The sequence below is a fragment of the Suricata suricatta genome, chromosome X, assembly GCF_006229205.1.
Source record: "Suricata suricatta isolate VVHF042 chromosome X, meerkat_22Aug2017_6uvM2_HiC, whole genome shotgun sequence".
Taxonomy (NCBI): Eukaryota; Metazoa; Chordata; class Mammalia; order Carnivora; family Herpestidae; genus Suricata; species Suricata suricatta.
Genome location: NC_043717.1, coordinates 49,051,573 through 49,065,865, shown reverse-complemented (window position 1 = coordinate 49,065,865; position 14,293 = coordinate 49,051,573). Strand labels below are relative to the sequence as shown.

Sequence of the window (14,293 nt, the reverse complement as noted above, 5' to 3'; positions counted from 1 at the left end):
GGGTTCTCTATCCCCTTAAGTTCAATCGGCAGGTATCGTTAAGTCTAAAATGAGTCTCTTGTAAGCAGAGTATAGATGGGTCTTCTTTTCTTTTCCATTCTGATACCCTATGTCTTTTGTTTGGAGCATTTATTCCATTGACTTCTAGAGTGAATACTGAAAGATACTAATTTAGTGCCATTGTGTTGCCTGTGTAGTTGGTATTTCCGGTGATGTTTTCTGGTCCTTACTATTCTTTGTTGCTTTTGTTATTTTTTTTTTGTTTTGTTTCATCTTTTCTCCACTCAAAGAGTCTCCCTTAAAATTTCTTTCAGGGCTAGATTTTATTAGTCTGGGAAACTATTTATCTTTCCTTCTTTTTGAATGACAGCCTTGCTGGATTAAGAATTCTTAGCTACTTATTTTTCTGATTCAGCACATTGACTATATCCTACCCCTCCTTTGTGGCCTGTCATATTTCTATGTATAGGTCTGCTGTGAACCTGATCTGTCTTTCCTTAAAAGTTTTGGAATTTTTCCCCTTGCTGCTATCAGAATTCTTTCTCTGTCTGTGTATTTTGTGAGTTAGAGTATGATATGCCTTGGTGATAGTCGGTTTTTGTTGAGTCTAATGGGAGTTCTCTTTGCCTCTTGGATTTTGATGTCTCTGTCCTTCTGCAGATGAAGAAAGTTTTCCACTATAATTTGGTCACATGAACCTTCTGCCCCCTTTTTCTCTCTCTTCATCTCCTGGGACTCCTTGAATTCAGAGGTTATTCATTTATAGTAGGTCACTGAGTTCTCTAAGTCTTGTATCATGCTCTTTTGCCTATGTTTCCCTCCTTTGTTCTACCTCATTATTCTCCATAATTGTTTTCTCTATCGCTAATTCTCTGTTCTGCCTCATCCATCCTTGCCATCATGGCATCCATTCGAGATTGCATATTGGTTACAGCATTTTCAATTTTGTCTTCACTTGATTATATTTCTTTTATACTCACAGAAAGGGCTTTTTACCACCCCAGCTAGTATTTTTATTATTGTGGTTATAAATTCGAATTCAGACATCTTGAATATATCTATGTTGATTAAGATACTGGCTGTCTTTTTTCCCTATTCTTTTTTGGGGTAAATTCCATCATTTTGTCATTTTGGAGGAAGAAAAAATTTAATAAAATTAAAATTAAAAAAATTAAAAACCTACCAAAAAACAAATAAATGAACCTAGATCCCTGGTGTGTTTTGTTATGCTTATTGCAATAAGCCTGGTAGAATAGAGAAAAAAAAGGGAAAGAAAAGAAAAAAGGTAAGAAGAAATTTAAAAAATTTTTAAATTTTAAACCAGTATTTAATCCTCAGATAAATTTCCAAGGTGTGAAAAATGTTTTGGTGCTGATCTAGCTGTGTTTCAGGGAAGAGACAAGGTGAAGTTCACCATGCTCCTTTGCCATCCTCTCTGGATTTTTGTTGTTCTTGTTGATTGTTTGGATGTTCTGCATAGACAATCATTATATCTGCAACAAAAGAAATTTTCATTTTTCCTTCCCAAACTGTATACCTTATACTCACTTTTCTTATTTTATTAACTAAGATTTCCATTTTGATGTTGAATAAGAGTGGTGAGAGAAGACTGCTTTGTTCCTAATCTTAGGATAAAAGCATTCTATTTATCACTATTAAGTATACATTGGCTTTCGGTTTCTTATAGATGCTCTTTCTCAAATTAAGTTCTCCTCTATCACTAGTTTCCTGACAGTGTTTATTGTGAATGAGTATTGCATTTTTCAAGGTTTTCTTCTGCATATATTGATATAATCATATGCTTATTCTAAAGAAGAGCTAGCCTTTTGATGTAATGAATTATAGTAATTGATTTTGAAAATTGAATCAGCCTTACATACCTGCAATTAATTCCACTTGCTCATGGGTTTTATACTATGTTGTATTCTATTTGCTAATATTTTATTCAGAAGTTTGCATATTCGTGAGAGATATTTCATCCGTAGATTTCCTTCATCATAATGCCTTTTGTGGTTTTGATATTCAAGTAATTCTGGCCTCCAAGAATGAATTAGAAAATATTATGTGACTTCTATTTTCTGGAAGACATTCTATAGGAATGGTGTATTTTTTTCATTAAATGTTTAGTCAGATGTACCAGTGAATCCCTCTGGGCCTGGTGCTTTCTGTTTTAGCATGTAATTCATTTCTGACTCAGTTTTTTCTTAATAGCTACTAATATATTCAGATTGTCTGTTTATTTCTGTTTGTATTTTGGTAGATTTCATTCACAAAGATTATCACATTTATAAGCATAGAACTAATTATAATACTTCTCATTTTTCTTCTAATGTCCATAGGACCAGTAGTGATTATCTCTTTTCTGATATTAGTAATTTATGTCTTCTCTTTTTTTTTCTTAATTTACCTGGCTAAAGGTTTATCAATTTTTTGGTCTTTTCAAAGAATCATCCTTTGGTTTTATTGATTTTCTATATTGACTTCCTGTTTTTTTTTAACACTTTATTTATTTTTGAGAGACAGAGCACGAGCTGGGTAGAGGCAGAGAGAGAGAGAGAATTTGAAGCATGTTCCAGGCTCTGAGCTGTCAGCACAGTGCCTGATGTGGGGCTTGAGCCCACAAACCACAAGATCATGACCTGACCCAAAGTCAGATGCTTAACTGACTGTGCCACCCACGTGTCCCTCCTGTTTCAATTTCGTGGATTTTTACTCTTTTATTATTTCTTTACTTCTGCTCCCTTGGGGGCTATTTTTGTAGTTTCATAAGGTGGAAGTTGAGATTATTCATTTTAGCTCATCCATTCTTTTTAATATATGCATTCAGTGATATATATTCCCTTTAAAGCATTGTTTTTGCTACACCCCACGAATATTTATTGTTATACCCAAGTTTCCAATATCGCCCCCTAAAACCAGAGACTACCAGGGAGACCGAGTCACGCATGCAAAAGCAAAGGGCTTTATTATGAGTTTAAGCTGGCTGAGCCTAAGCTCGGGCTCACAGACTTTACCAGCACAGTGGATTCATTCTGAGAGCCCCGAACATGGCAGGGTAAAGGCTTTTTTGGGAAGGGGGAGTTACAGGAAATGGTGACATAGGTATATTGACAGCAGGTTTAACCATTCATTGATACTTTTGGTGGGAGCCAATCACAACATTTAGAGTATTGACCAATCACAGAGTGGGCCCAGGACCCTCACATAGGGCGTGACTAGTCTTAAGCAATAGGTGATTATCTTATAGCCTCCATCTTTAGGCCTGCCCTTAGAAATGTTAAAGGTGTTAGCTGCCCTTTCCTGATTGGGCGTTACAAGGGTGGTCCCCCCTTCCTTGGGTAGTGTGTGCCCTTCTATTGTCTAATGATTCTGAGAAGCCGAATTCAGACCTGCATCCTTACATTTATAATGTATATTTTTATTTTCCTTTATCTTGAAATATCTTAAAAGTTCTTTTGAGAATTATTTTTTGACTCACCTAAATAACTTGAAGTGTATTGTTTAATCTCCATGTATTTGGGTATTTTTTCAGATATCCTACTATTATTGATTTCTAGTTTAATTTCATGTTCTGAGAGAATATTTTGTGTGATTTCTGTTCTAAATATGTTCAGGTGTGTTTTATGGCTCAGAATATGGTCTGTCTTGGTAAATGTTCCATATGGACTTGAGAAGAATGTTTATCCTGCTATTGTTAAATGAGGTAGTCTACAAATGTCTATTAGATTCAAATGATCTGTGGTTTTATCTAGTTTAATTATATACTTTCTAACATTTTATGTGTTGCATCTGTCTGATCGAAGTGTGTTGAAGTCTTTAGCAATAATAGTAGATTAATCTCCTTGCAGTTTTATCAGTTTTTGTCTCACATATTTGTATGATTTCTCTTCTGTGAGCATATCTATTATACTTTTTTAAAAAACTTTTTTTAGTGGTTGCCCTTGTATTTGTAATATACATTCAAAAGTTATCCAGATCCTCTCTCAAATAGCACTATACTACTACACACATAGTGCCAGTACACCTTATAACAAAGTATTATTCTTTTTTTTAATTTTTTAAATGTTTTTTATTAATTTTTGAGAGACAGAGAGAGACAGTACAAGCAGGGGAGGGTCAGAGAGACAGGGAGATACAGAATCTGAAGCAGGCTTCAGGCTCTGAGCTAGCTGTCAGCACAGAGCCTGATGTGGGGCTCGAAACCATGAACTGTGAGATCATGACCTGAGCCAGAGTTGGACGCTTAACCGACTGAGCCATCCGGGCACCCCAACAAAGTATTATTCTTAATTACTGTCTCCAATCCTCTATAATATTATTATCATTCATTTCACCTTTTTATAAGCTATAATCACTGGATACATTGTTTATATTATTTGGAACTTTTACCTGTTACACCAATAAAGATTAAGTCAAATACAAAGTTTTATTTACCATCATTAATTCCTCCTCTAATGGTCTTTTTTCATTATATAAATCTGAGTTTTTGACCTCAACTTTCTTGTGAAGAACTTCTTTTAATGCCTCTTGCAAGGCAGGTCTACTGTTGACAGTTACTCCATGTTTGTTTATCTGAAAAAGTCTTTATTTCACATTTGAAAGATAATTTTACTGGGTACAGAATTCAGGCTGGTCTTTTATTTGAATACTTTGAATGTTTTACTCCATTCTCTTCTTGTTTGCATGATTTCTGAAAGATAAGTATGATGTAATTCTTAACCTTGCTCCCCCTTTGCAAGGTCATTTTTGGTTTTGGTTTTGCTTTCCTACTGGCTTCTAACAAGATATTTTCTTTGCCTTTGATTTTGTTTAGCTGAATATGATATACCTAAGTGTGGATAGTTTTGACATATAACCTGCTTGGTGTTTTCTGAGCTTCCTGGATCTGTGCTTTGATGCTGATCATTGGTTTACGGAAATTCTCAATCATTATTGCTTCAGATATTTCTGTGGTTCCTTTTTTTCTTTCTTCTTCTGATATTTCCCTTACATGTATGTTACACCTTTTGTTATTATGTTACAGTTCTTGGATATTCTGTCTTTTACTTTCTTTCTCCTCTTTTCTTTTCAAACTTTCTATTGGCATTTCTTCAAACTCACTGATTATTTCCTCAATTGTGTCCCATTCACAGATGAGTTCATTAAGGGAATTCTTCATTTATCTTATAGTGTTTTTGATTTCTAGAATTTCCTTTTGGTTCTTAAAGCTTCTATCTCTCTGCTTACCTAATTTATCTCCTTTTTTATGTTGTCTACTTTACCCATTACAGTCCATAACATATTAATCATACTTCTTTAGTATTCCCAGTCTGATAATTCCAACATCTCTGCCCTAAGTCAGGTTCTGATCCTTGCTATGTCTCTTCAAACTGTGAGGGATTCTTTTTGTCTTTTAGGATGTCTTCAATTTTTGTTATAAGCCAAACACGATGTAATGATTAGAAAAGGAACTGAAGTGAATAAGCCTATCCTGTGAGGTTTTGTTTATCTGGCTAGAGTTCAGCCTGTGTGTGTATTTGCTGTAACCATATATGTCAGAGGCTACAGTTAACTCTGATGACCTTGTTTCTGTTTCCTCTGTTGTCTTCAGTTTTTCCTAAAGACTTCTTAAATAGTATCCAAGAAGCACATTTCTTTAAATTGCATTCCCCTATTACTATTCAGGAGGACTATTGATGGTGGCAATTTGTGAGGGGAGGGGTTGCATTCTACAGTCCTATCATTATGTATTCTAGTGAGCCGCTGCTGCTGGCCTATGACCTTCATGAGTACTTCTCAGTTTGGTTTCAGTTTTCCCCCTTAGACAGGAAGGAAGTCCAGGTATGGAGTTGGGTATTTTCATTTTCCTAATTCAGTTAAGCTCTAGTAGTACTTTAGGATATGGTAAAATAGTTTCTCTTAAGCATTAAGGCTTCACTAAAAAGAATGAAATGTGATGTGCATATTTTTTAAAGAGCTTTATTTCTTCTTTTGCCCTCTCAGAAACATGAGTGAATTTTTCTCACATCTTCACTGTGAGAACTTGATAGAGCTCCTGGAGGTAAAAAAATGTGGGAGTCTCCATAGGACCAGGCCCCCTTAGAATTTTTAACTCTCAAACCTGTCCACACTGAACCTCTAGTAATTCATCAATTACAGATTAGGTTTTCCTAACCCTGTACCGGTTCCCAAGGAGTTTTCTGCTCCTGGGCTCCTGCTCTAATAAGATTTGATTTTCTGTATCTGCCTGTCTATTTCTTCAGTTTTGGGGACAGTAGTTTGTTCAATGATCTCAGTTCTTTGATAGATCTAAGAGGAGTTGATTTTCAGTTTATTACATTTTTTTTGTTGTTGTTGTGTGGGTGGAAGAGATGATTTCCAATTTTCTTATGTGCCTGACTGGAATGCAAAGAAATTTTTGAGGCATCAAAGACACGTTTGTTGTACAAAGTGTTTGTAAGATAACTATCTTTTAATTAATGTACTTCCTTTTACTTTTAAAGGAACAAAAAGTAAAAACTTTTGGAACATTAACTTTTTTCATTTTTTTTTCTCAACTAGATCCTAAATGCCCAGGAGATGTTGATTTTCATTATAGTGACTGGGACATTAAGACAATCACCAGCTCCTTGAAATTCTACCTCAGGTATGCCTGATATGATTTGGAACTTTGTTTTCCACACTTGATGAAATTTTTCTGGGTGTATATTGGAGCTTATGTGTTCACAGTTTCTGGAGTTTGGATAGGATTGCTAAAGAAAACAGAGTGAAAAGGATTTCTGTCAAAACAGAATGTGCATTAGAAGGCATTTTATCTGGGAATTTAAGCAAGTGAAGCATCAAAATAATAGGATTGTTATTGAAAAATTGATTTTTCTTAGGGAAAAGATTATTTTAAAAATCATACCCTTAAAATAATGGAAGTTTTGTCTTTGTGCATAGATATAATGATGTCACAATGTGCTCACTAGTAATATCAGGACTTATAACAATTCAAGGTTGTTAACATGTTTTGGTAAATAATAACTATTTTGAAACATTAAATTGCATTTACACACATTTGTGTTGTTTGTGTGTTTATATGTCATATTTCATGCTTTAATCCATGTAATAGAAAAAAAAACAAGAAAGTACCACCATAAAAATGTTAGAACCAAATGAATTGACAGAAGTAGGAAAACAAAATTTACCTTGTCAGCAAAATATGGGGATATGCAATGGTGATAAATATATCATTTAGTTAATTGGCATAAATTTATATTATGTAAAAGTATTTGGGACACATACTTTTAAAACTCATTTCTTACTATTCTTTGTGTGCAATATTATGTACCATAATTTATTACATAAAAACCTTTTTTAGAATTATACCCTTCAGACATTAAGATAGATACTTGAATATCATTAATCAAAAATAAATTGAGTCTTAGATATTGCTGTTAAATGACTTTCTGCTGTAGTATCTTAGAACTTTACATAAACATGGATGCTCTTTGTAGGAGTATTTCTCCTGCATCTGCAAAGGAAGATGAGTACTGTTGTTAGAGAGTGTATTCTGTGCTAAGCAGTGTTCTAGTTGCTTACATGGGCAATGTAATTTTTTTACAATAATCCTGTAAGGTAGATAGTATCGTACTATTTTATAGATGAGGAAATTAAAAGGCAACCCCTTCCTCATTCAGTACTATTCACGATCACAGCTCATATTATTTGAACCTAAGTATCTCTGACTTGTAGGCCACTTATATTGGAGTATCTTTTGCCCCTGTTTCCCAGCCGCAGGTGTTATGGCCTGATTGGAGTTACTTGGGTAATTTTAGTGAAGATAGAGAGCAATATACTCTGCATATTTTTAGAAGACTGATGATGATAATATTGAGAGTAAATGATTCTATCTCTAGGCTTCTTCAAAGGAGTCAAGTTTTTCCAAAGCTTTATACAGGTTAAAGACATCCCCACATTATGTATTTCCCAGCTTATCCCATGATAAGCCATGTGGCCCTTTTGAAAGATGGGAGGATTGGGCCTTAAAGCCTGAATGAGCAATACCCCTAGTAAAAGATTTTCCTTAAGACTTATGTATGAGCATTTTATATGCACTAGCCAGTCAACACCATTTAGGTTTCTCAAATACGTTAATATTTCCAGAGAGGGCCTCTTCAATCTGTACTATAGGTATGTAACTCAACCCTTTTCTCTAACATTTTCAGAAAAGTACTCCAAAAACTATCCTTTCTTTCTCTTATATTTTTAATCTCTCTTCTTCAACAACCTCTTTCTTCTTAGCATATAAATATGCTCCCATAAAGCACATCTCTTTGACCTTGTTTTTTTTCATTTATACATTCTACCATTTACTAAATTGGTAAACATTTCCTGTGTAGCTAGTCTATATCTAGCATGGTGTTAGACAGGAGGCATATAGTTGTGAATGGATGTGATCTCCGAATTTAAAAAGGTTATAGTCAAGTGAGGGGCAGAAAAAAAAAAACAATAACAAACTGTAATAAGTGCTCTGAAGGAAAGGTACAAAGTGGTATGAAGGCTTATAACAGGAAGACCTGATTTATTCTGGTTGGTTCTTTGAACTGAGGTTTGAAATATAACTTGGAATCAACTGGGAAGAGGCAGTTCCAGACAAAGGGACCTGCATATGCAAAGGCCTTGAGGCACAAAAGAGGATGATCCCTTCAGGAAACTACATGTACCAGTATAGGTGGAGTATTGAGTGTAGAGAGAGTGGGAGAGATATGTAGGGGCTGACATTGCAAGGCTATATGGGACATTTTAAGAACTGGAGTCTGGATTTAGTTTTTAAAAGAATGGGAATAAATTGATAGATTTTAAACAAGTTACATGATGAGATTTGCATTTTGAAAAGAAAACATATAGAGATCAGATTATAGGGCATCAAAATAGTTAGAGGTACAAACCAATTAGCAGGCTATTGCTGTGGTCTATGAAAGAGATGATGCTTCTACTTGAACTAGGGAATAGGAATGTATATTTGTAGAAATAAGCATAATCAAGAAATTTGGGGAGTAAATTTAGATATGCGAATGGGAGAGAGGGAGATCAAAGAATTACTTCCATGTTTCTGACCCATACAACCAACGGTAGTCATACATTCACTGATTTGAGAAACACAAGAAAAAGACTGGATGTAAGGGAAATGACAAGTTGGGTTTTAGATATATCAAATTTGGGTGTCTTTGAAGAAATCAGGGCAAGCTATTAAGTGAGGAATTGCATATATGGGAATGAGCTCAGAGAAGAGTTCTGAACTTGAGCTAAAAAATTGTGAATCATTGACAATATAGATGATAATTGTAGGCAGGAGATTGGATGAGATTGCCTAATAAGAGAGATACTTCCTGCCTTCCTATTCAAGCTTCAGTCTATGAAATAATGTACACTCAGTGTCTCTAATTCTTAACCTCTCACCAACTCTGCTCCACTGAAGCTGCTCTTGCCAAGGTCATTAGTGACTCCTTCAATGCTAAACACAATGGGCAATTGTTAAGTCTTTAGTTACTTGATTTCTTTGTAGCATTTGAAACTATTACCAAGCCTTCCTTGAAACATTGTCTTCTTTTGGATTATTCTGTATCACTTGCTTTGGGTTTTCCTCATGCCTTTTTGACCATTTTAGCAGTTCCCTTTATGGACTTTCTACCTGATATTTTCCAGGACTCTCCTCTCTTTTTACTATACTGGAGGAAGGGAAAATTCAAATATCCACAGGGGCCAGGACGTGAAAATGAACGAAGCAGACTACTTTCATATTAAACACATTACATATTCAACCTGTATTTGCATACCATTGTTTATATATAATCAGCAATATTATTTACTTCCACAAATAACCATATAGGCCCAATATAGCCAAATCTTTCAGTTTTTCAATAGAGTTATAAAATATGGATTTTTATGTGAAATATTTCAAATTTTTAATATTCTGATGACTAGTTCAAGTCTATTTCTTTTTATACACTATTCTGGACAAATAATAAATGGAAGTCCTCATGTAGCTATTGGCTGTGAGTTGGTCATCTCTCCTTGAGCAGTGGTATCTGTTTTCATGATTTTAATTACTCACCTAGATTCATAATTTTCACTTCTCAGATTTAGAAGGGACTCCTTCCATCTGCCTAATAAACATCTCCCTTTGGCTATCCTAAAACTCCCTCTAGCTTAGGATTTCCACTTCCTTCTGAATCAACTTATATTCAATCCAGTCTCCCAAACCACATGACTTTCTCCCTCACTAGTATACTCAATCATTGAAGAAGTTCTGTCTTTAATGTCTTTAAAATAATTCTCCTTATCATTTCTTTCTATCCCTGATGCCACTATTTTTGTTTAGGCCTCTATTGTCTCTCAACTGGATTACTACAATAATAACAGTGGTAGGCACTATAACAGTGATTAAGAGCACAAACTCAAGATAGACTGACTAGTTCTGCCATTTACTAGCCATGTGTGGTCTTGGATAAGTTATTTAATGTCTCTGAACCTCAGTTTCCTCATTATGAAATTGAGATAATAACAGTATCCACCTTACAGAGTTGTTATGAGGATTGAATTAGTAAATATGTACAAATCAATAAGAACAATGAAGAGTTTACTATTATTATTATAAGTTGTTGCTTCTTCTGAGCCACACACCACCTACCTTTATTTTATCACACTGGTCCTTTTACATTGCAAATTTTGTATATGGCACTCTTCTCAACTAGACTATTACCTCCTTGGAGGTTTGGTGTCTCATTTACCTCTGGATCCCTGATATCTGGCACAATGCTAGGCACTCATAGGTACTCAGCCATTATTTCTTTAGTAAATAAAGAAATTTATTGGGATTCAATTTTCTTCTCCATTAAACTGGGACTGGAATAACTGCCCCATCTCATAGGATTATTGGAAGGATCAGATGGTAGGACAGATACGAAGCACTTTGAAAACTAAAGAACTGTCAAACTGCAAGGTCTTTATAACAGCATTCAGAGTGGGTCCACTTTAGAATTTTGCAGAACTGGTTTGAAACTCCTTTTACTTTTAGGAACTAATTGGAGATCTTGCTAGACTAGTTTGCCTATGCTTTTGCAGGTTTTTCATTGAATTGCTACTAACTAGGGTTCCTCTGACAAAGTTTCAGGTGAAGAGAAAAATGTATATATTCACACTAAGCTATGGGGCTCAGAAACTTAAGCCTTGCTGCCCATAAAACAGAATCTAAGGCCTGGATATTCCCTCCCCAAAGGAACTTACAGTGTTCCTTAATTTCAGGAACCTTTCTGAACCTGTCATGACCTACAGACTTCACAAAGAGCTGGTCTCTGCTGCCAGTAAGTATTTATGTTACTAGTTAATTGTGTTGTTTTGGCTTCTTAATAATGTTTATCGCAATAAACCTAGAAGACTTGAGTGAAAGTGAGAGAAAAAAAACACATCCACAGATTGTGTCCACTGCTAAATGAGAGTATTCTTGCTAACTCAAATGTTATATTATTCTTCATAAATCAATGTAAGTTGAGTAGGTTGGACAAAACTGGCAAACATGAGGGATGTGACAGATATGAGGGCTTTATTGACTGTGCCTCTTCCATCAGAACAAGAGCACTGCCTTACGTTACCAGAAGACAACAAAATTGTTCCCTTAAACAATTGCTGTTTTAGCTTTTTTTCATCACTTTGCCTTTTCAAATGATTTTCTTTTTTTAAAAATTTATAATATTTTATTATCAAATTGGTTTCCATATAATACCCAGTGCTTCTCCCCACAAGTGTCCCCCTCCATGACCATCACCCCCTTCCCCCCTCCCCCTCCCTCTTCAGTCCACAGTTCGTTTTCAGTTTTCAGTATTCAGTAGTCTCTCATGGTTTGTGTCCCTTGCTCTCCCCAACTCTCTTTCCCCCTTCCCCTCCCTATGGTCGTCTGTTAGGTTTCTCCTGTTAGACCTATGAGTGCAAACATATGGTATCTGTCCTTCTCTGCCTGACTTATTTCACTTAGCATGACTTTTAAATTGTGCTGTGAATTATTATTCCTAATCTTTTAGTGCTAGCATCACATTTTATAGATGATAAAACTGAGGGTTACGGTGGAACATTGAATGGGAAATAAAGTATAAATAACCACTTTAAAATGTTTGGCAGGAATGGGAATAAGGCAAATCATGAGAGACTTTTGAATGCTGAGAACAAACTGAGGGCTGAAGAGGGAGTGGGGAAGCGGAAGGGGGGTGATGGTCATGGAGAGGGGCACTTGTGGGGAAGAGCACTGGGTGTTATATGGAAACCAACTTGGTGGGGCTTCTGGGTGGCTCAGTCAATTAAGCCTCCAACTTCGGCTCAGGTCAGATCTCACGTTCCTGGGTTCGAGCCCCGTGTCAGCCTCTGTGCTGACAGCTAGCTCAGAGCCTGGAGCCTGCTTCCGGTTCTGTGTCTCCTCTCTTTGCCCCTCCCCCTCTCATGCTCTGTCTCTCTCTGTATCAAAAATAAATAAATCATGTAAAAAAAAGAAACCAACTTGGTAATAAACTATTTAAAAAAAAAAGAATCCTTTTGACCAGATCTAAGTTTAAAATAAAATCATTTGCAATTTCAAAAAAAAAATTTGTGGCTGAGGCCACTATATGTATGAGCATCCGTCCCTATCTCTACATGACCCTTCTCTTGCTTGGTGCCCTCTGTGGTGTGCAGGAAAAAAAGATTCATAGGACTTGTCCTCATGATGAATTTTTGTGGAGTTAAGGGACCTTTGCTCTTTATTCTGAGTTGTCTCAGTGATTTTCACATGAACCCAGAGAATGACCATACCTCCCATCACCATAACAAGATGGGTGGTCAAGGGTTTACAGTGGAAGTTTACATGCAGAACTTTGGGAACAACCTGCTATACCTAGAACTCTGATTTCCTCAGAGATCGTCTTTTGTTCTCATCTTTCTGTTCTGTCTTCTACTTTCTTTAACTTTGTAGGCCAATTTCTTTGTTTTTATCTCTCTTTTTGCCTTTTGGTCTCTGTGTCTTTTGGTCTTTCACTCTCCATCTTAGTGTCTTTTTTTTCTTGGTTTCTCCTTACCATTATTTTCCATGCCTATTTATCTCTGTGTCTCTTTTTGTCTCTTTGTGTCTCTGTCTCTGTGTGAATTTGTGTGTGTGTGTGTGTGTGTGTGTGTGTGTGTGTGAGAGTTTACTTGATACACTTACTCAAAAGGCAAAATTGTCTCTCTCTGTTCTCTCTCAGAGTCTGACAACCTGGATTACCGGCTGGGAGCTATTCATTCCCTGGTATATAAGCTACCTGAAAAGAACCGAGAGATGCTGGAACTTATTATAAGACACTTGGTCAAGTAAGTAACTTCTGGGTTGCATTAGGAGTTGCTATTAGAGGACTGGCCCATACGGTAGCACTGCAGAGAAACTGTTTATCAGCTTATTAAGTCCCAGCCACCATCTGTTTCATCCTGGATAGGCTGAGTGCTCTGTGAAGGTAATTTTGCTTTGACCCTTGTGTATATCCTCTCAGGGTCATCATGCATCTCAGTTGAGTAACATGAGCTAAATTGGATTGAACACAGGCTTTGCAGTCAGATAAACATGGTTTCAAATACCAGCTATGCCACTTATTTAGTTGTATAATCTTAGATAAGTCTCTTAACCTCTGTTTAGTCATCTGTGAAAAGTGAATAGTATTGCTCACCATGCAGGACTGTTCTGTGGATTTGAATGAACACAGGTAAAGTGCATGGCACATAAGAGATTCTCAATAAATGGGAGTTATTATCAAGATTGCGGTCAACTCTTTGCTTGAGTATGACACGAGGAAGGACAACTATTCCAAAGAGTAGGCCCAGTGATGAGCTCCAAGATGGTGGGTTTAAGAGGCATGGGGTTGTGCATTTTGGCCAGAGGGCTTAATGATTTGGATAAAGATAAGTTGACTTGACTTGTAAAAGGACAGCCACTAGCTCTTGTGAAGCAGTATGGTGCAGCAGAAAGCATTCTGTCTAGCCGTCAACAAACCTGTGTTCTGGTGTCAGTTCTTCTATTAGCTTTCTTTTTTTTTAAGTTTATTTATTTACTTTGAGAGAGAGACAGAGTCAGAGAGACAGAGAGTGTGAGCATGAATTGGGGAAAGGCAAAGAGAGAAGGAGAGAGAATTGCAAGCAGGCTCCACACTGTCAGCTAAGAGCCCAACTTGAGGCTCAATCTCATGAACCAAACCATAAGATCATGACCTGAGCTGACTCAAGAGTTAGTTGCTTAACTGACTGAGCCACCAACGTACTTTGTTATGCTACTAGCTTT

At 36.2% G+C, this 14,293-nt stretch overlaps 1 protein-coding gene across 1 annotated transcript in view; it reads left to right on the top strand.

Moving 5' to 3' along the window:
• The window catches only part of OPHN1 (oligophrenin 1), a 511,411-nt gene that overhangs the window by 348,837 nt on the left and 148,281 nt on the right, over positions 1-14,293 (top strand). Inside the window, 3 exon segments of the mRNA XM_029930777.1 lie at positions 6,541-6,625; positions 11,269-11,327; positions 13,230-13,335. Coding sequence (XP_029786637.1) covers positions 6,541-6,625; positions 11,269-11,327; positions 13,230-13,335 — 250 coding nt within the window.